The sequence below is a fragment of the Gavia stellata genome, chromosome 1 (genome assembly GCF_030936135.1).
Source record: "Gavia stellata isolate bGavSte3 chromosome 1, bGavSte3.hap2, whole genome shotgun sequence".
Lineage (NCBI taxonomy): Eukaryota > Metazoa > Chordata > Aves > Gaviiformes > Gaviidae > Gavia > Gavia stellata.
In genome coordinates this window covers 126,495,643-126,517,857 of record NC_082594.1, presented here as the reverse complement: position 1 = coordinate 126,517,857, position 22,215 = coordinate 126,495,643, and the positions used below count along the sequence as shown (strand labels likewise).

Here is a 22,215-nt window from a genome sequence, read left to right as displayed (position 1 = left end):
CACAGCGGCATCATCAGCGTGCGCCGGCGGGGAGACACCTCCCTTCCGCCTTCCGCCTTCCGCCCGGGGGAGGCGGCGTTGCCATGGCGAAGCCGCTCCCGGCGCGGTGCGCCCTGGGACAGGCTGAGAGGGGCGGGCGGCTGGCGGGGGCGCCCGGCGCGGCCACGGCCTTCCCGGGGCACAGGCCGCAGCCGTACCGCTGTGGCAGCGCCTCAGCGCCGGGGCCGGGCCGAAGGTAGCGGGGGCTGACGGGCGGCGGGAGGAGGGTAGCGGTAGCGGTAGGGGGCGCCCCGCAGGGCGCTGTCCAATCAGGGCGCGCCCTCTCGGGTGAAGGGCCGCGCGCGGCCGCCACGCCCCCGCCGGTTGAAATGGCGGCGGGGCGCGGCGGGGGGTGCGCCCACGCGAGACGGGCCCGTGGGGCGCCGACCGCCTCCGGCAGCGGGGTCCGGCTCGGAAATGAGGTGTCCCGGGGCTGGGGGGGGCCGGGGGACTGCGGCAACGGCCCTTTGATCTGCCGGCGGATGGGGGGGGCCGCGCTGCGCTCGAGTGAATGGCGCTCAGCTGGGCAGCCTTAAACTCCCCTGGGGAAAAAGAGAGAGGTGGTTGAAATGCTATTTTTTTTTTTCTCGTCTTATTTCCAGCCAGAGTTTGACTCCCAGAACGTGGAACGCTGGATCAAGGTGAAGTAATTGGGCAGTAACTCCCTGAGGAGGAAGGTAGCCTGTTGTTAGCGTAAAACTCACGGGCCACGCGCAAAACCCGCTGTTGAGCGGTGCTGCAGGTTGTACGTATGGGCAAGTAATAGAAGAGATTTACCCCGCAGCACCTTCTCTTGCATCCACAACCACCTAAGATCAAGGAAAATGAGTTCTAGGGTGAAATTCCTTTTGTATGGCCTCCTTGGGTACCCCCATGCTCCCACCCTTGGCCTGCCTCCTCCAAAACCTCCCTGCAAAGGGAAGGAGAAACGTGGGCTGTCCGATGTACCGGTGTTACACGTGAAAACACAGTGACTCGTCAGGACCATTTACACCTCGGAGAGATGAGTACGGGACAGAAAATCGCTCAGACTGGTTCCACAGTGGCCAGCCCGGTTATGACAAAATGCTGATGCCAACTTTCATAGTTGGTGGTTGCTGGGGACTAACGCAGCCAGTCTCCATTCAGCCCTCAGGGGCTGGGTGTTTGCGTTCTCCAATCACTGTGATTGGCACTAATTGCCAAATGAATGGTTATTACTTAATCATTTCTAAGTCCAATTGCTCCAGTCAATTAAGAGCAGTCGGAGAAACATGTTTCAAAAGAAATCTATTTCTTGTCATAGCCATACTGTCTTGTGTTACATTCCCACTGATGTTTACTCTCTCTGGAGGAGAAACCTGGATGTAGGTAGTTTAAAAATTTATATCCAGCAATCCTTAGAAATGTTTTCCTTCCTTTAAAGAGCGTGGAGCAAGCCTCTGAGTATGCTGTCTCTGGAGCATTTTCCCTTCAAAAGTCAAGGCGTCCACAGGGGCCTCGTGGTCCTGTGATGAGTTTGGAAACCGTGGAACAGCTGCAAGATCACGATGAGGCCTGTGAGGAAGGTGAGCTGAAATAATGCTTGCCACAAGCTGCCTAAAATTAACCCTCTTGATCCGGTATTGTGGTTTTGGTCTGAACAGGCTCTTACAAAGCTTGAGACCAAAAGAACCAGTTCATAGTAGGATGCCTTTTATCCAATGGAGAAAGGCATAAGAAGAATCAATTGCTGGAGTTCAAGGTAGATCTTAATTAGAATACCTAACAGAAGCATGAACTCTCTGTCTCCTGGAGATTTCAAGTCAAGAAGAGGATGAATACTGCCCTTGAAGACACACTGTATAGTCAAATACAAGTTAGTGGGCTGCAGGAAACGGGATGAAATTACCTGAGGTATTTTTGATAGCAGGCCAGATATGAAAATGGAATTGCTCTGTGTAGCTTTCTCATATATGAATAATTCTGTGGTCTTGCTTTGATTCCCATGCAAAATTTTCCTCAATAATTAGCTAACTAGATATTTCCTTTGTAATGCCTGCAGCCCCAAGTGCTTACTGAAACTTGAAAATAAAACTGCGGTACATTAAAAAAAAAAGAGAGGGAAATTACCTCCCATCAGTGCTAGAAGTACATCTGCAGTGTAAAAAGCTGATAGGAGACAGGATTTTAAAAACTGAGTTAACCATTCTTTTAAGACTCAAAAGTGAGCCTTACGGAATGGCATGAAGACACATCTCAAGAGCATCCACTTCAATACAGGAAGTCAGCTTTTTCACTTGCGATCATCAAGGGTTCAACTAATAGCACAGAATCCACCTATCTGCTGACGGTGCACTGTCTGAATGCATTATATAGCAGAGTGGCTCAAAAGAAGCTATCTTTGCAATAGGTGGAAAAGTTGCTTGCTTTCCTCATGTCTCTTTATTGGTTTTGTTTGCCCTTCTCTGCTAGTGTTTTCCTTTTTATAGCTACCGATCCCTCCGGGTTGTTTCTAGCTCAACTGAAAGCCTTATACCTGGAATCCATTATTAGAGTACTTAAGGGTATTAACTACACATTGTCCGCTTTGTGAAGAAAGGTATTGATAACAGAAGTGCAAAGACCTTTACTCCAGTTATGAGGAGCTCACATTTCCCAGTCAAAAAAGTAACCCTTCCCCAAGTGATAAGCTATTTTCTCTCTTCTTTCTGTTATCAGGTGTATTTCCTTGTTCCTGAGCTGACCTGAGAGATTATAGAAGAGAACAAAAGTGATTTGAAGGACAATAAACATAAGATTTATGTTTTCTTCAAAAAACTTGGGCCTTTTTAAGGAATTTTTAAAAAAGCTTTATTGCCTTAGAAATACCAGGACTCAATGGGAGCATCTTCATTTTGTGTTAGAACTAGAGATTTGGAGCAGCTGCTTCCTCCTGTCTAGCGGCTGTGTGCCTTTACAGGAGATGACTTGCACTGCAACAGCTGCCGAGATCCCTGCGCTTTGCCCATCCTCACCGCACAGACAGCTCAGGATGGCTCAGCTTCTCGTGGGGCTGTTCCTCATGCCTTGCAGTTTACAGCCCTGCCTGCTGCTTCAGGAACAGCTTGGCCACCCATGTAGTGAGGCCAGGTGGTTTGTTGAGGTGGCAGCCACGTTAGCTGTCCTTGCTTTTGAGTAGGAACTTTGAAAAAGGAATTTTTGTGTTTTTCCACAGAAGAGTAGAGATGTAAATAAAGTCCACAGAAGGAATTTATACCCAGTTGTTCACTAGGCATTTGAGATCACTGAGGAGTACCAAATCCATCAGGGGTGCATTCTTGTAGTTGCAGTCTTAATTCTGAGTACAGGTAGTCCCTGGTGAAGCTTGCCACCTGACAGATTTGTAATCCGGACTCACCAGTTGTTCTGGAGCTGTGGTACTTGCAAAGGTTAACCTGTATACATTGAAGCAAACATTTGTCCGAACAGTGGTTCTTTTTGTATTTAATGTGTGACAACCTTGGCTGTACATGTGGAAAATATCTAAGTGTCTGCAAGTGCAGTGGTAAAACATACAAAAGCTGAGTTACTAATTACATCATGTGAATTCCATCTCCTTGATAAATGCTATTATAATCACATGAGTGATCTAAATGTCCACAGAATATTGGAGGAAAAATTGGGTGGAAAAGAATTCACTTGTGACATATGTGACAGGGAAAATGTTTGCCACCTTCTCTTCCTGTTCTTTTATAGATCAAGAAGATGAGAACAGAACTTTTAGCCTCATTCCATTTTCTGTTGCAGATCAGCTTTCAGTCATTTTAGACAGCCTTCCCAGCATGTGATATAACTATTTCAGAGACAGAGTCTTGCTAGTTTACACTTACCCGTAGATTTTTTTTAAGCGAGTGAAGTCATCAGTCTCTTTCCTTATGATAGCTCAAGAGCTGCTCAGTAGCTGGATGAAGTCCAAACTGCAACTGGAGCTGGCGAGTGATGGAGAAGAGGAAGTTGACTCTGTCCTCCTGGAAAAGCCTGCTGCAGCCCCTCTGAAGTATGAGCAGTTTGATGGTGAGAGCACAACAAAGCAGTTCCTGGCTTCCTTTCTGAGGATGTGCTGGGGAAGGGAGCCGGGCCTCACGGCTTGTCAGCCTGAGAGGTAAAAGTTGCTTTGAGGCCAGGATAGTGGGCTCAGTAGAAACAAGATTAGAGGTGATGATTTTTCTCCCCCAGCTCTTACAGCAGCTTGCTGTAGGGCTGCACAAATGCACCTCATAAACATTCGATGTCTCCCTTTGTAAAGGAGAGATTTTATTTCTTTTATGTATGGGTATTTGTGAGGCCCGTCAAATTTATACAGCCATTTGAGATGCTCAGAGGCAAGGCAGTAAAAAATGGACGAAATGTTGTTACTGCTCTAGCGTGTTCAATGGGAGACTGATTAAGATTCTTTGGGGATAAATGGAGTGCAGTCAGTGTGTCCGCTTTCATCAGAAATGCATTCACAGTCTGGGAAAGTGATCCCTTTAATTACATTAGGCTTTGTGATCTGAGACAGAGGGGTTTATTCATTTCAGACTAGCCTGAGATAATCTGAATTCCTCATTTCAGACTTGTGCAGCTATCTGGAACATGAATTGGAAAATTCTTCCGTCCAAGAATACCTACAGCATCTTTTGCAGAGTAAAGTTGTGAACTGGGGGATAGCGAAAGACCTTAGACTTGAAGATGTCAAGGAAAAACAAAAACTTGCAGATCCACGAATAATCATGGAGCTCAGACACAAGCAGGTGAGCAGGCAAGGCAGCGCAGTTAAAAGGAATAAGATGGAGGATTATAGGATTAGAGTAAATGCTCGGTGATACTTCCTCCGTATTCTTTCCCAACCTGCAATAATCTCTGACTTGAAGCAAATACCCGAGGATACTCTTCCACAGTTTAGCTGAAATGTTACTGCGTTTCCCTGTGTACATTAGCCATTCACAGTAGCTTGCACAGTCAACTTTCGCTATATCTGTTCAGGTTTTCCCCCTTTCCGAAGACTGACAGGAAAAGCCACCATGGCAGTCAGTTCTGAGTTCCCTCCCATCAAGTAATGCTGGTTTAACCCCACTCCCTTGAATGGAGTTCTTTGTAGGTCTGAGAGCAGAAGCAATCCAGTCAGTGCCGGCTACGGATAGGGTTGCTTGCTTCATGTGAAAGGTAGATTGTGACCCACCCTGTCAGTGTACAATGAACCCCAAATTCTTCAACCTTTGGCGCCTGCTTTGACTTTTGCTGACTTCCTCCTTCCCAGGTGAAAGAAAACCGAATGAGGCGTCAGAAGGCATTAGAACTTCAGAGACAAGAAGAGTCCCTGAAGAAATCAATTCTGTCTGAGGCTAAGCTCCAAGCACAGGAGGAGGACAGAAGGAAGGCCCTGAAGGCCAAGAAGGAGGAGGAAGAGATCCGGAGGGAAATGGTGAAGCTGCGAAAGGAAATGGCTGAGAAGAGGCACACCATGGCACAAGGACGGAGAACGTAAGAGGGAGAGGGGGGCATGGAAAGAACCCTATGAAGAACACTTCTCTTATCAGCTCCTTTTGCTCAATGTGAGAGGAGTGGTGGTCCCAAAGGAAACATCTGCTATCCCTCTGTCTCCGAACTCTCCCAGAACTTTTTATTCCTTTGTTACCAACTTCAGTGGCGGAGTTTATCATTAGTGGGAAGATGGGCTAAAGATACCATTAGCATCCCCTCAGCCATTACCAGTATGTACACTGAATCACAAAGCAGGAGTGTGTTTGCACCACCATGCATTCTCTCCATCATCTCTGTGACCACATCCAGCATTGTTAGCGTCTAATGCAGCATGAAAGCCAGTACACACACAAAAAAAAATGAATCGCTAGCCTGCCTAAAATAGTCTGTGTTGAAAGTCTAGCACTTATGATACTTCCTCTGCTATGAGAGAATAAAGAGCATTCTTGGCTGAGAATTCTGCACAGACATATATTTTGCTTCTGCTGAGCTTGGACTGTCACAGAGATGTGACTTGTAGGGATGCCATTTATTTACTTAGGCAGCCCTGAGATCCTAAATCTTCTCATGCAAGTGCTTTACTGAAATCTTGCCCTTTTCTTCTGCCTGCTATATTTTGGAAATGCTCCAGACTGTTTAATCTCTGGGACCCCAAATCATGACAGAGGCTGTTTACTAAGAAGGCTGAGTTAAATAATCAGCAGCTTTCTAAACTGTAGAGGTGATTCTTTTAGGACTGGCCAAAAAGAGAGTGAAATCTGTGCTACAGTTTTTTCCTCATTGTATTAGATCTGTATGTTTGTTCACTTTCCAGGGAGGGGAAGAGACAAGAAAGAAGTCAGAAACCGTCAATGCAGGAGGTATCTATTACTGCGTCACCACCCCTGGTCCTGAAGAAAGAAGAGCAAGGAGAGGAGAAACGGAGAAAGGCTCAGGAGCTGCTGCGCAGGATTCACACCAATAAGCAGAGAGTGAGCATCACCCTTCTTTAGCCGAGACTCTGAGCTCCCTGCCCTCAGCTGCTGTTTGCAAAACCGAAGGAAAAGTCCTGGTTATCAGAATTTTTTACTTCTTCCAAGCCCTCCTCCTGATACCAGGGAAGTAGAAGAGCAGGGCAAAAAGTATCTTGCAAGACTAGGAGCAAGAAACCCTGAGCCTCCAGCCCCAGTGCTTCTGTGCCTCAGGTGTACTCAGTGGGAGATTTCACTGAGAATTGTGGAAAAGATGTGGCTCTCAGGACAGTTGCAAACATAAAGGCTTCTGCAATGGAGAAATAGGCAGATGTACAGAGGAGGCAGGGCAGCAAGATTTGTTTTCCCTTGAGGAAGGAAGTAAAAGGGGGGAAGTGGCACAAAAGGGCCTGAGAAGCCCTTATTGTGTGTATGGGAAGATATTTTAAAGATTGCCTTGCAGACCCTGGTGCAGGAGCAGGGAGAGGAAAGAGGAGAGAAGTGCTGAGGCCTGGGATGAATTTTGAGCTGGGTCTCCAAGAGCTGAAGTATGCCAGCACATCCACAGTAATCCTCAAGGATCCACTCCCACTGGGTACAGCAGGATATTCTGTGATATTGCAACAGCTCTTTTGAGGCAAATGTGCAGACTTTAATAATTCCTAGTAGGAGCCTATTTCTTTTACCCTCATTATTCTGATACCATGGCCAGCTCTGGGTTAAACACCTAGTTGTATCAAATACTTGCAATTAAAGAGCGATCTTTTTGTACTGAATAATTTTATATGGGCCGTTTCAGGAAAGGGAATTAATTTCCCTGAGTGCAGGTTTGAATGCCATCCATCACATAATGTTTTTAATTAATAGAGCAGTCATCATCATTAATGGCTACTTGTCTACATCTAGAAATTTTTTTTTATAGAAGAATCCCATAGCTTTTATTATGAGTCTCCCCATGGTTCATTTCATCTGCCTGTCTGCTGGATTTGTGCTTGGCTACTGTTTAGCAGTACACAACCTCTCTCCAGCACAATCTAAGCTATGAAGATAAGCCTGAATGAAACCACAGAACAATTTAGGGCTGGCATAATGTGAGAAGCCATGGCTTAGCTGAGCTAAGCAACAGTGACACTTTGATTATTTTCCTAAAGCAGAAAGAAACAGCTAATGCATTGACATTTTGTCCTTTTTGTAAGTCTGCATTTGGAGATTTCAGTGACTGAGAGGAATGCAATTAAAACACGGCATTATGACAAAAGGGGAACAGCCAGGTCCTGTGAGTTGACCCACTTGGAGGATCAAAAAGAACAGTGTCTGCGGTGACAAGGCTAGAATTATGGGGTAGATTAGATAGCAGATTGCTGTTCTGTACAATGTATATCACTCCCAGAGGCAGCGAGTCTAATTACACAATAGGGGAAAGGTTTGGCTTCCTACTGGAACAAGGGTGAGCTTAGGTCATGTCATAAATTCACTCTAGGAAGTGTCTTGGTTTTTGTCTAAGTTTAAAAAAAACACGAGTGGTCCATGGAGATATTTGTGAACTGGTCTCCACAGAAGCATTCTTACCTGTAGCATCTTAGACATTTTCTAGATTTTGAAACATCTTTTCTGTCTCTAGAAATTCTACATTCCTCACCCATTTTATTCCTTTACACATGGTGAACTAAATGTGTTTCACTCAAAAGCATAGAGCCCCATGATGTTAACTTTCTAGTCCCTTTCTGCTTTTTGTAGAAGACCTGCACATGCTCTGCATTATTTTTTTTTTTTTACCCTCAAGGTAACTGGGGAAAGTGGGGATTCTAAAAAGAATCTCAAAAAGGAAAGTCAGATAAGGGGAAGGGTGGAGAGGATCAGCATTTGTGTGATGGGCTGTATCTTGCTCACTAGTTTTCTGAAACTCTTCCATGCAGTGCATGCAACAACATTTCTCTGCTTGGCTGAAAGTCATTCTGGAGCACAGAATTAAAATGGGAAAAGCCAGAGCCCTTGCTGACTGGAAATGCCAACTGAAGGCCCTGCGAGCCTGGAGAAACTATACTTGGGCCCAGAAAGTAGAGCAGGAGGCACAGCAATTGGAAGTTCATCTCCAAGATCAAAACAGGTAGTGACCCTACACTGTGGAATTCCCCTTACTGCAGCAGTACTCGGGCAGTGCGGTGATCAGGAGCTGCAAATGGGGCTTGCCAGTTAGCCAGCAGGAGGAAAACAGTAGCTTTCTGAGAAAATTCCTACATTGCCTGCAGGCTGCCAGAGGCATTGTGGCACAGATGAAAAGGAGGGCAGAGATAAACAAGACCTTTAGCACATTCCAGCATGCTTGCTCTCACTCTCTCTGTAGGTATCTTTCCTGGAAATCTCACCCTGACTTGCTCTGGACCCCAGAGAATATGAGATGCCATATTTATTCCTGATTAATATAGTTATTCCCTATTTCAATAGTAGTATAGCAGAGATCATTTTGGCCAGCGCCTTTCATTAAGGAGGCTGTTGGATGACTATCAGCCAGAGAAAATTTTGCTCTTGCAGGTGTCTGGCAGGCTGCCGTGGTGAGGCACTGCCGCTTCCCCCATGCAGCTGGCAAGGGAACAGGATACCTCTTTTGCACCTATCCTGCAGCCCAAGGATGACACAGGAGATTGCAAAATAGGAACTAGGGAAACTTACTTCAAAGTAACAGGCATCCTTCCTGCCCTCCCAATGCTCCTTGGAGGAAGTCTGTACAGCTTTGGAGGGCCTTCAGAGTTAAGCGACAGAAAGACTTGGGAAATTATGGGGCCTCGTGCCATGGCCTGGACTGCTGTACTTGATGCAATTGTTACAGGCAGGCCTGGGCAGAAGCCTCACTCCCATCATAACACAAGTGCTTTCTCATTCAGGAAAAAACAACTGTCTGTGGAGCATAACCAGCGACGGCTTTTGCGCTGTTGCTTTCTGGCATGGCAGCGCTGGAGCCAAGCAGAGACAGAAAAGCGAGAGCTGCAGATCAAGAGGGAGGAGATGAAGAGAAAGATGGCACAGCTGCTGGAGGCAGTGTCACTCGGAAGGGGTGGTCTGGACAGGCCACTGGAGGTTAACGAGACTGGAACAGCAGAAGTAAACCATCATCAAAATTTGCAGCAAGACAAGGTAAATCCTTCCCACGTAGTTTTGTCTATTGGCATCTCAGTACTCTTACAAAGTACTTCTTTTATGCTATCTGAAATAACATTGTCCCAGAGGAAGGCTTCTTTCCCAGGGTGACCTCCAAATACCTGTCTGCAACTGTTCAAGGAGGGAAGTTGTTAAAAATCAGAGACAAACATGAAGGACAATGCACGAGTTATAAAAATAATCTCTAATGCTGCCAGAGAACAACCCTTCATGTACTGCGAGTTGCAATGAGCGTCCCACCCCCAGATCACTTTTGGTGAGAGATTAGTTACATCTTTGATGCCTGCTTAGACTTAAAAAGAGTAACGCTTGACTGCGTGACAAGAGATTTTGTCATGCCAGCGCGGCTCTCTGACTTTTAAGTGGTGGGGGAAAAAGTTGTCACTGGCTGTTTCAGGATAATGCATCACAAGGAGGTTGGAGAGGAGAATCAGAGGTTGCTTCCTTAAATTGTCATTTGTCAGGTTAGAGCCTGCTCTTCCTTTCCATCTATAAAACCTGTACCAGTGTCCCAATCCCAGCGTGAGCGCTCACACACATATATTACAAGTCAAGCTTTTTGTTTGCTTAAGTGTCAGCAAAAGTTGATTTCCTACAGTGCTTATATCATCCTAGTAGACCCGTATTTTTCTTCAGAAGCACTGGTAAGATTTGTGCTGGAAGGATGTGACTCTGATTTGGGCTTTGACCTCAGAATTGGAAAGCAGACTGTACATGTGATGCCTCTTCAGAGGAAAAACGTGTCAGAAAAGGCGCAGCCTTATTCCCCACTGTGCGCCAGTTGCATGATAATACTTATCAAAGCTGGAGAAGAGGCATGAGGAAGCAGCACCTTGTAGACTTCTCTTCCATCTGAAAAGGGACTGTCCAGTAGATCAGCCTTATACATCACTTCAACAACTGTTTTTACTTTATTCTCCATGTGAGCACTGAGTGGGGATGCCACAGTCCAAAAGGGAGTGTGCTAATCCCCAAGAGATGAGTTAACCTCTGAGAAATGAGCTGTCCTAAGCTGTGCTCCCTAACAAAATAGTCGGGATATATTCCTGCCAGAGCTCTTGCCTGATCAGGATTTCTTCCTCCCAGTGAAATGGCACACAGCTCCTTAACAGTTCTTTCCCACAGCCTCCCATTTTGTGCATAACGGGGCCCCTCTGCCCTGGCTAGGAACTGGATAAAGATTGCATAGCTGAGATTACCCTACTTCTCAGGCATCTCACTAGATTTACATTAAAGAAACACTTACTGTGTAGCAAGGGCAGAAGAGCGCTTGGTTTTAATCAATGCCAAATTTTCCTCATTCCTTTTTCTTTTCCCCCTAGCCAACTGAAACTTGCCTCATACAGAAAGAACCTGACCAGACCAGAGACCACTCTTGTTTGGATGCTGCTCACACATCTCATTCCTACAGAAAACCCAAATTTGCCTGGGAGACTACCCTAAAACAGGCAGCCCCAAGTGCCCAGGATCAGGCTGTGTACAGGAATCAAATAGCCACTCCCCCGCAGCAGTTTCAAGCACCTGGTCCAAAGACAGCTCCTGCTTATGGTAGCTGTTTTGAGCACCGTTATGCCTTCCAGCAACGTCTGATTGAGGAGCAGAGGCAGCAGCTTCAGAAACAGCAAGAGCTGATCCTTGAATTGCAGGAAAATCAGAGGCTGAGCAGAACTAAAGAGGCAGCACAAGCCATGGCTGTAGCTCAGCTGCATAACAACTCTGCTTCACAGATGAGGGAGGAAATACTGAAGAGGGAAAAACAATCCAGATGCAAGAATACAACCCATTTGAGGTATATGCCCTTGATAAAGCAGGCTCAATTAGTCAGCATGTCTCATTCCTACTCAAGCTGAGCCAGAATTTGCCAGGCACACTTCAGTCATGCCAGTGCTACCTGCTCTTCCTCTCACCTGTGACTTACCCTCAAGGGTACTATCAAGCTGGCCATAGTTCTCCATCCTCCCTTTTTTTAATGGCTCAACACCATGTGATCCATACAGGATCCACTTAGAAACAGCAACACTAGAGTGTCACACATAGTAGCAGCAGGGATTTATTTAGTTAGGAAAGAAGAGAGAGTGTCATTCTCAATATTTCAGAACATGCAGCAGCCCTGGGCACTGGGGTCCTTTGCAAGGATGCATCATCAATCCCATTTCAAGCAGAAGAAAGGTGTATCAGGGATTCAGAATGAAAATGCAGCACAGTGGAGAATAGAAACTACAAGGCCTGTTTCTCAACCATAGGTGGTAGGTGTAAGGCATCATTTGACCACATTCATTGATGAATTTCTTTACTCTTTCCTTTCATAGTCTGCCTGTTTCTCATGGGCCAGAAAACACAAGGGCAGTGATGCAAGGCAGGAGGCCCTCCAACCAGCTCACCTCAGCTCATCCCATACTGAAAGGTATTGTTCTAGATAGCAAAGACCATTCCAGACCACTTTTCTCAACAGCTTGTCTGGAAACTTCTCTCTTTCTTTGTCTCAGCCTTGACCAGTGCTGTGAGAGGGTGAGCTGTTTTCATGCCCAAGTCAGGCATCTGTAAAACCTAGGCCACTGCAAGCCCCTCAAGTCCATGCATAGTACACTGTGGTAGCAGTTACTCCTAACACTTGCAATTGTTTCTGCTGTGACAAGACAGGGAGAAGCTCTACAGGGTTTTTTGCTGTCTTATTCCCTTCATTGCGCATCCAAGTAACACTTAAACTGACCAATCATTTTCATCTAACTTTGACAAAGGTCTTGAGATTTCAAAGGGAATTAAGTGCCTACCCAAGGTTTTGTGAGACAACAGTAGCTAGGCTGGGGAAGGAGCTCCAGCTCCCTGCCTTCTGTGAGATATCTCCCCTTCTTTGGCCACCCTGGAACAGCATATACATGTTAAACATGCAGCAGAGTCTTTTCAGGCAGTAAATTAAGATTAGGTTCTGTTACATCCCTAGGTCATGTTCTTCCGTATCAGTTGGGGGGTGATTACAGTCTGCATGAAAGGTTGTCTGGAATATGATCATTGTGATGTTTTAGCAGTTTTGGGATCACCAGAGCTTTTTGGCCATCATAGCTGGGCATTAATAGTTGCCTTTCATTAACTGACTATGTTCAGCTCCAATGCTCCCTAGTCCAAGCCATCACTCACTCTGATTTGCCTGAACTCTGTACAACTTAGGGACAGCAAGCGTATTTTCTGAGCACTCAAGTGCTTTTGTTTGAAGGTCCAAAAAAAAATTCAGTGAATAAGTTATCACTGGATGATTTTCCCTTGGCAGAGAACCCTGGGACAGCTGAGAGGAAAAAAGAACCTGAGGAAGCCTACTGTAGTCGAAACACTTAAATGCCCCCCAGTTATTGATTGCTCCAGCCTGTGCTTTGTTTGCGACTTCAGGAGAAGTGAGCATGAGTTCTCAACTCCACTGCATGTTCTGTGTGGTCACGTCAGCACTGTAACACCTTCGCTGATAGCAGCAAGATCACCACATTGCAACTGATCTTCCAAAAAGAAGCATTAAGCAGTAGTTTCTCACTCATGTGACTGAGTACCTGTGTGCCACTGTGGCAGGAACGCTTTCCATCATGAAGTCGCTCTTTAAATAAGCAATTGGAGCTTACTGGAGACCTCATAGCAATTGCTGCTAAATCAGGTGCCCTGAGCCTCAGCACTCAAGCAGGGAAGACAGGGTAAAAACTCTGGACACAACTCCTTTCATAACTGAGCCTCATGACTGCGACTGTCAACCAAGGAGGGTGGAGTGAATCTAACTGGGGTAGTCCTGAGTTGTCTTATAAATGCTTATGGGTTCCTTGTTCATGACACTGCCAGCTGTAAGGCGCAGCAGAAGGCAAGTCCCTTTGTGATGGCATTGCCAGGTCAATGGGGGCCTGGCAGTAGAGAGAAGTGATCACCCTTGTTCATTATCCTATAGCTCATTTCTACTAAGCCTTATGTCCCCTTGTTTCTTTAGCTATGGAGGAGAGAGCAACTCAGCGGGCAGAACGGAGGAGGAAACTAGAAGAAGCCAAACAACGAAGAGAAGAGGAGAAACTGGTAAGGAAAGTGCAAAATGAAACAAAGTCTCTCTCACACCATTCCAGTTACAAGAAATGTTGTTTTAACCCCAGAGCCAGGGACCAAGAAAAGGCCCTTTATCCAAAAGAAGAGTTTTATAGCTTGTGAGAAAGCGGACGTCCAGCACACATCAAAAGAAGTTATTGCTGCATTTGCATACAGTGACCCCATTAGCGCTGCCATATCACAGGCCGAGGTGTCATGTTGATGCAGTTGGAATTCTAGAAGCAGCCTCCCTTACCACCATCACCCCCACACCTCTTTCACACCTACCTCATGGCCATAACTGTCCTTGCGGAGGGTGGGAAGGGTGGAAGTGCATGCGGAGATCCACTTGATTGGACCTGGCAATGATGGGTTTCCCCTCCCTGCCTTTCCTGCCTGGTCACGTGTAGCTTGAGGACATGCAGTCTGACCTAGTAGAAATCCCATCTTTCTAGCAAATCTCTGCTGAGGAGAGAAGATACTGACAATATTTGCATAGTTAATATAGAAATTCTGTGATACACATCCAACAGAGGAGCCTTCTTAGCTTCAGGGCATTAAGCTGTTACTGAAAACATTGACAGTAACTTGCATTAGGATTAGAAAGCTCAGAACTGGGGTCCTAAAACAACCAGATCTTCTCCAAGCAAGAGAGATGCACTCACGTACACAGGAGGCTGAAACGAGCCTTCGAGAACACTTTAACGATAGAGTGGACAGACAAGCATCCGGTTGGGTTTCCTCAGTTGCTGCTGCCATGATCTTACTGATCAGGAAGCACAGTCACAGTAATCATGCATTATGGTTGGTGTGGTTTGTAGGCCTTTGATGCATACACCAAGAGCAAAAGCTTTGTGAAAGGGAAGTGGAGTTTGCAAGGTGTGTAGATACACGTTCAAAGAAGGATATTGTGCCACGTATGACCAGTACTGAAGTAAAACAACTTTGATCTTCAGTGTTTGGGGAAAGAAATGTTTGGGTACCTGTAATGCTGCTCTGCATGTAAAAGTAAAACTTCTGAGCAGAGCCCAGGGATTCAGAGCTGACGTCAGCAATCAGGTTATCAATAAATAACTTGGTGTATGGTTTAAATTTTTTTAGGGGAAGAGTGGGCAAATACTGTAACTTAGGGCAAAGAAAGGTATATATAGGTAGTAGAAAGAACAGTCCCTCCTTCCTCTCCCTTCCACAGTTCATTGTCCAGCACAGATCATGTATAGTACATGACAAAGTCTGCTTCCTTCTGAAGTTTCAGGTGCTCGTCAATACTAGAGGAGTATTGGGAAATCGTAGAGGTCTGTGTTCTCTGAAAAGGTCACATGCATCAAATTAAATTTTACCTTCCTCCATTTTCGCCATTTCAAGGCCCAGCTGAAGGCTGAAGAGGAAGCACAACAGAGGAAGGAGGCCGAGGAAAAGAAAGCTCAGCAGGAAAAACGACGAGAGGAGAGAAGGCAGCAGAAGCTGGTGACCCAACACCTCACCTGTTTCCCGCCCCCTTTAGCAGGGATAGGGAAGAGCCATTACCCACTAGCACTCAGTCAGCAGCCAGAGTAGTTTAGTAGAGCAGAGTTCCACAGCACCTGCTATATAGACTCACCACCTTCCCCCTTCTTGGCAACATTAGGGGAAGGGCTGTGGACCGAACACACTATGAAGCATGTATTGTCTGTCTCGTCAGCAGGACTAGAGGTCCCAGCTGGCAGACGTTCACTGCTGAGGTACAGCCACATAAGCCCCCGCAGTGGCAGCATGTTCAGCCTGCTTTCAGACTGCTCCTTCCACTTGTATCCCCCTCCAGAATACACAATGATACCAGTCACAAACACACGATTGAAAAGTCAACCAGCCTGACAGACATATCAAGGGCAACTTTCCACCTGAATAGAAGCATCCTCTCCTTGGAGCTAGCCTAGGAATAGCTCCACTTCGTTACTGTTCCTTGGAAATGAGCTGTCCTAATAACCCACATAGCACATTTGAAATCCTACAGGAATTTGACCTACAACTACTGTTCTACTTGGATTGAGTGTTTTAGGATGTTTGACCTTCATCTGTGAGTCTCAGTCAAAAGCAATATTGTACGGTTACATAATACCCACATCCCTCCCCTACTATTTAGTCTAGATTAAGTGGTAGGGTCCATACATAAACTCAGAATCATTTTTGAACATATTTTCAATCTACTTTTATAAACGTACAAAGCTGCTCTCCTCAAGCTCACCAAAGCACCCCTCCCCACATTGATGGGACCCATCTAAAGGAGGTTCCTGCTACGTCAGCACTGCTGGTAGCCACAGATTATATGTCTGCTACAGTAACACCAAACTGCAGTGCTGAGGGAAGGCCATGTGCTGACACACAGCCCAAGGAAATGTCCAGAAATGCCATCATCTTCCATGAGGATTTTTAAGACTGTCTGGTCTGCTTTCTACCACAGGTTCTAGTACATGGGGTCATGTCTGGTCTGCACTGCTAAAGATGATGCAGATCCCTATTTCCTGTCAGGTCAGGAGCTCCAGCTCCAATATGACAATCTATTGTCACTGCTTAACATCCTCTTCATCCAGAGTGAACTAAAACTACTGCTCTTTGTATTATAGAAAGAGCTGGAGAAGCAGAGGAGGCTGGAGAAAGAGCAGCAGCTCCGGAGAAAGGCCAGAGATCACTATGAGAAGGTCCTGCTGAGAAAGCTGGGAATGGTGCCATGGAAAAGGCTGATGGAGGAAGCCAAGGAAAACCTGGCGGTAAGTGCTAAGGATAAAGGAAAGGACTGGTGCCATGGGAAGAAAGGAAAAAGAATGGATGCAGCAGTTAGCAGAAACCTTAATAGGCTCTTGAGCCAGGCAGAGGTGGAAAAAGCAAAAATTCTTCCTGCGCACCCTGCCCTATATTAGTTCTTTAAATCAGCCCATCTGACAGTAATCCTGAAAAGTCATCGAAAACCCACAAGGGTGGCATCCTCATTGATAGCTGATTAAACAGGAACCAAAAGGACAGAGAAAGGAATGAGTTTCAGTCTAATGAGAAGTCATCTTTTGTTAGCCTCCCCTTGTCTGCAGTATTAACTGCCACGTGATTTGATGCCAGTAACACAGTGGGAGTTAGTTTAGTATGATAGAGCCAAAAAAATAAATTTAAGTTACATGACATGAGCCTGTCAGTTCTCTTGCTCTACAGCAAAGCTGTAAGACACTGCCAAGCCACTGTCATTACAGTACAGTTAACCCCAGCCCATCACTAGGGCTTTCCCTCTCTGTCTGGAGTCACTGCTGGTGCAGTGTTGGCCACTGCTAGAGGTAGGACACCACAGGTGATAATCCAGCGATCTGTTCTAGCCTGGCCATACCTTCAGTGCAGAATAGCAAGTGGTAGCTTCTAAGACCTCAACACATAAATACTGCTAATGAAACATTTCCGTACAAGACTGAATTGGCATGCCTTATCGGGTGGACTAATAACGCTCAACCGTATCTGAAGATTTAGCCCAGGGCTAAGTTGGCAAGCTTCTATTTAAGGCACTGGAACTGTAACTACTTACAGTACTCGACCAAATGCACTTAGGCCTCCGGCTGGGAAGAAGTGGAGGGATAGCAGCTGCTCCATAAGTCCACCCTGCTGGTCAGGCATTATGGACGGGGTCGGAGTAAACTGTCATAGGCCATGCCTCTGCTCCATTCACAATAGGTTAAACTGAGCATCTAATTCAAAAGGATATTCTCTAGAAGTGATGCAGATAGAGAGATGCTCTTGTTCCTTATACTGACCCCTCTTTATGGGAACCTATCCTGTAAGATAGTCCACCTGTCAGATATCTGCATTTTGGGGGCCCCAAAAAGCTGAGGTGATTTTTCTAGTGTACCCAGTTTTCTGTAGCTTTGTTTATGTAATTACTAGTCCAAGTAACTAGCTGCCATCTCTGCTGTCTTTACTCAGATGGCACAAAGGCACCACTGCTTGAGCCTGCAGAGGAAATGCCTGATGACTTGGCTCCAGCACACCCAGGAGAGCCTCACGGAGAAGGCGTCTCGGGCCGAGGACTTCTATTCCCATACGTTGCTGAGACGGGGCTTCAGGAACTGGCTAAAGGTTTGCCTGCACCACAGTGGAGAAACGATACCAAGCAAGCTAGCTGCTCCCAGGCTTTCCCCTCACCACAGTGTCACTTCACACACCTGCAGCTCAACCTTTGCTCACTTACACTGTCCCCATTCCAGCAAAATCATTCCCTTCTTCGGAGACCTTCTTTCAGCGCTCCACTCTCCATCACTCTCCTCCACCCAGGACACTCTCCTACCTACTGCTCCTCCACCTTGGCACTCTCTCACCCTGCTCCCCACTGGTTTTCCTCCACTCCTGTCCCCGTTACTCTTCACTGCCACAGTCCCAGCACTGCTCTATTTCTGCTTATTGGGCAGGGGGTTGGGAGAAAGAAGCCATTCTCACCTCTTTCTCTGTCCTCCTTCCCTAGTACAAGGATTATCTCTCTACTCTGGAGGAGAGAGCGAGTACCCTCCATGCAGCCTGCCTCATGAGGAAATACTTCTGGGAATGGTTTGATCTGATCATGGAAGAAAAAAGTATCTTATGGGAGAAGCTGAAGATCGCTACTGAACACAGTAACAAGTAAGTGCACTCCCTTGCCAGCAGTTCTTTTTACTTAGATTTAATATAGCCTATAAATAGTTTTAGAGACTAGTTTTGACAGGTCAATTTTCTGCTCCCCAAGAACATGTGAAACAGGTTCTTCATTGCTGGTATTTTGCTTCTGTGATATGCACAGACAACATCAGCAGAGGTTTATGGTAAGAATTTTCCATGCAGCCTGGAAAAGGAAATTTAGTGGTACCCTTCACAGAACTTTTAAATCTGCTGAAAGAGAATACAGTGAAGGCGGATAAGTAGCTGAAACTTTCTAAGCTGATTAGCAGGACTGGCCCTGCAGCTTCTGCTAAAAGCTGCCTTAGAAAAATCTTTAAGTATAACTATAGTAAGCCAAATGATTGTGCAGGAATTACGCTGTATTGTTTTGTCCACAGCAGAGGATTTAGTTCACAAATCCAAAGTTGATCAACTAGAAACCCTACTTAAGGAATCCTTCGGTTTATGCTGTCATCAGGCTGACTTGGCAGTGAGAACTACAGCAGACAGTTCTACCCATCATGACTGAAGCAGGACACACCCAGTTCACTCATTGTCTGATAACTGCATTAGCTGTGCATTTTAACAGGAGGAAAAAACTGTTGTCAGAGTTCATCAGAAAACAGAAGCATATTCACCTACCTCACCATGAAAGCATGGCAGCTGCATGCAATCATGCATAGACTGCGCCTGTGCATAGCCCAAACAGGATCCACGGCATCTTGAAGGAGGAATTGAATTAAATTCACCTCTTACGTAGTAGAGTGAACCTGTTCTAGCTTACCGTGCCACTAAGATCAGAGCAGTGCATGATTTAACCCAACAAGCCAGCAAACTGGAAGAACCAGGGAAAATTCAGACCCAGAAAGAGATTGGATTCATTCTATGTATGACCTCATATTAGGAGCGTAATCTCCTGTTGTTCCTCATTACCTCTTCCCCCACTGCCTGGCACAAGGCAGTTCAGACCTTGATACAGCAAACTATTCCCTAGACAGGACTGTTGCTCCCTGTTGCCCATATGGGAACCCAAGGCAAGGCACCTTTGGTGCCGCGATTAAAATTGGGTAGGAATTGGAGCCCAGCTACCTGTGCTCCCAGGTGGTTGGTCTGGACCAGACGAGCCTGCATTTTTCCTGAAGAAACTGCTTTCAGAGACCCTGTTTATTCTTCAACAAACACCTTTCATCTTTAGAGTGCTAAGTAAATACCAGTTAATAATCCTGTCAGAGGGAGGAGCAAAATTCTTGGGGGAGAGGACTAGAGAAGGGCAATGTGTTATTTTTCCCTGGGATGATTGACGTATTAATGGAGTGGTCTGCATGCAGATGTTTAACATGTCACAGCCCTGACTAGCAGCAGCAAAGACAAATCCCCCAGGTGTTTTAGGGAGTTCCCCCCTCAAACAGAAGTCATCTTTTGATTACCTGTTATGTTATGCGCACGTCTGCATGTCATCACTTTGTTCTTTGTGTCCCCAATTTCTTTAAGGAGACTCATGCTGAATGCATTCAAGGCATGGAGGCAGTACCCATTACTGGTGAAAAAGGAAAGAGAGAGAGAGGAAAGGAGAAACCAGCTACGCAGGAGAGTAGCTGAAATTCTCCCTGACTTCCAGACAAGACAGAAGACAGTCAAAGGAGACTGGGAAAGGGGACAAAAAGACTGATTCTGTTCCATGCTGTCTTCCTACTGACTGAAACAAATCCAAGGGGAAGTCCTGTCCAGTGCAAAGGGTCTTACAGCCAAAGGAAGCTCCCTGAGGCCACTGCTGTTGTAAACTAAGCTTATATGGGGGGGGGGGGGGGGGCGGGTTATTCCCCACAAGGTCCTCCTCGTGTGAAGTCTCCGTAGGGGTGTCTTGGCTGGTGGCAGCGAGGCCGAGGTGACCAAAGCCTAGCACAGGGTGTGTTTCAGGCCAAGCCCATTTCTACATGCAGAGCCGCAGCACTGACACGAATCCTCCTCCATCACAGGAAGCACAGAACCGAACCGCCCCTATTTTCCATTCTGCAGCAACACGGTGCTCTTCTGTTGCCAGCACTCCGTAGGGTGACACAGCTCGATCGGAGAGCGAACAGACCTGACTGTCAGCTGACCCCTGCTAACCACTACTGCGAACTTGGCCACCCAGAGAACGGTTTCTAGCTAACTGTGCCAGGAAAGTTTGGATGGGGGGAGGAGAGGGAAGAGCTATTTATGCAAATCATATTTGCTAACAGTCCAGATCACAGCATCGCATATGGACAATCTAAAACCTGGATTCTTTTTCAAGGGACTGCCTAGTTCGCAGCACTGGCCAGCTCACAAGCACACGGCTTTTGATTTTGGTGGCAAGCGGCAATTCCAAGTTTATGAGCCTCTATCTTCTTGTCATTTAAACATTTTCCAAGCTGGTTAACTGTAGTATTTAAGGATGTATCATGCAAGTCTGTCTGGGCCTTTTCACTTGATCCAGCACTTCAAAAAAAAATATCCAAGAAAAAGGCAGACAGTATTTTCACGTAAGCTAAAGCTGACATGATTAAAATGAAAGTTTCTTATCACTGTTTTACTTTAACCTGCAGCATAGTGCAGATAGGGTAATGCCATTAAGGTACAGTATATCTTGTCTTAGCAACAGCATAAGGCAGGAATCTGGAATTGCTTCCCCCTCACAACAAGATAGGCAAAGTTCTCTCCAAAAGCATTTGGCAGCACAGGGAGCACTTAGGTAATGCAGGAAGACGACAGTTTACTGTTATCTATTGTATTGGGTAATTTTTAAATCCCTGTATACACATTGAAAGTTTCCAATAAACCCAAATCTGAAATGAGCACAATTGAGTTGTTGGTGTGAACGTGTTCGAAGCTGACTGAATGGCACTAGACAGAAGTCCAGGGTCAGGGACCTAGACCAGCACGAAGCACTGCCGCTGAAGTGGTACAGGACAGGTCGGGTGCCTAGGTGCAGCAGCAGGCTCCAGAGCTTTAGCACCAGGAATCTGCACATGCAGAGAGCTCACAGGGATGTGGTGAGGGAGCCTCCCTGCCCACACAAGCCAGGCCGTCGAGCAGACTCTCGGTGCAGGTCTGAAGACGACTGTCAGTCCCAGGTTACCTCCCACAGCCATCTTCTACAACGCATGAATGTTTACCATCTCCCAAAGACCGATTACAGACCTGACCACCAGCAGGTCGGATGAGCGCATTATCCAAGCGCAGGGAGCTGAAGGTGCCTGCGTGGAGTGTGGGCGAGTACAGACCATCTGGCTGCTGAAAGGCAGATTGTGAGAGGAAGCGACAAGCTGAGAGAGGGCTGAGTAACTCATCTTGTGGGGAAGGACAGGCACTGCAGAAGGGCAGCGTCTTTCGCAGATGATTGAGCCAACGAGGCAGGGGGGAGCAGAGCTGGGGGCTGAGCTACCAAACCAATGCCCCAGTGCAGCCAGCCGCCACGCTCGGTGCTAACAGCGGTGGGCTGTGGCAGCACAGCAGCAGCAAGGCGCTCTCTCTTGGTACGCTCTCTCCGCGTGGAAGCCTCTCCCATGTAGTGCCTAACAAGCTCCTGGAACACCTCCAAACCAGCCCTTATGCTCCCAGGTTACTCATGGCCTTTCCCTAAGCTGACTTCCTCCTTAGTGGGGCACGGCAATGAACACAGCAGGGAAAGTCTCCAGCCCACCCTCCATCTGGATTCATGGCATAAGGAGGACAGTGAGCCAGAGGATGAGAGGGGAGGACACAAGGGCTGTCTCAGCTAGAGAGAAGGTAGCATGACAGGCAGCTGGAGACAGGACACAGCGCAGCCGTAAGGGGAGTAGCAGGAGTATGGAGCAGTAGAGTGGATGAGCCCACAGGCAGCCTGGTCTTGACCCTAGCAACAGTCTGAGCAGGGGATGAATCTACATCTCTCACAGCTAAAAGGGTGCCCCAAACC

General features: G+C 46.6%; 1 protein-coding gene across 1 annotated transcript; it reads left to right on the top strand.

Annotated features, from left to right (window-relative positions):
- Positions 1-83: 83 nt before the first annotated feature.
- CCDC191 (coiled-coil domain containing 191) lies at positions 84-19,965 on the top strand. Its single transcript, XM_059822814.1, has 16 exons — positions 84-193; positions 1,447-1,586; positions 3,922-4,053; positions 4,594-4,772; positions 5,279-5,502; positions 6,317-6,473; positions 8,369-8,559; positions 9,335-9,584; positions 10,931-11,397; positions 11,918-12,012; positions 13,567-13,649; positions 15,021-15,122; positions 16,259-16,402; positions 17,592-17,744; positions 18,127-18,281; positions 19,788-19,965. Exons 1-16 carry the CDS (start codon positions 84-86, stop codon positions 19,963-19,965), a joined length of 2,760 nt encoding a protein of 919 aa, XP_059678797.1.
- Positions 19,966-22,215: the final 2,250 nt, after the last annotated feature.

Bases quoted from the DNA above. Each gene is read 5' to 3' on its own strand.
- CCDC191 (XM_059822814.1), top strand. From the start codon at position 84: ATGGCGAAGCCGCTCCCGGCGCGGTGCGCCCTGGGACAGGCTGAGAGG. The intron at 4,054-4,593 runs GTGAGAGCACAA...TCCTCATTTCAG, and splicing joins GAAGTATGAGCAGTTTGATG to ACTTGTGCAGCTATCTGGAA. The intron at 17,745-18,126 runs GTTTGCCTGCAC...CTCCTTCCCTAG, and splicing joins GCTTCAGGAACTGGCTAAAG to TACAAGGATTATCTCTCTAC.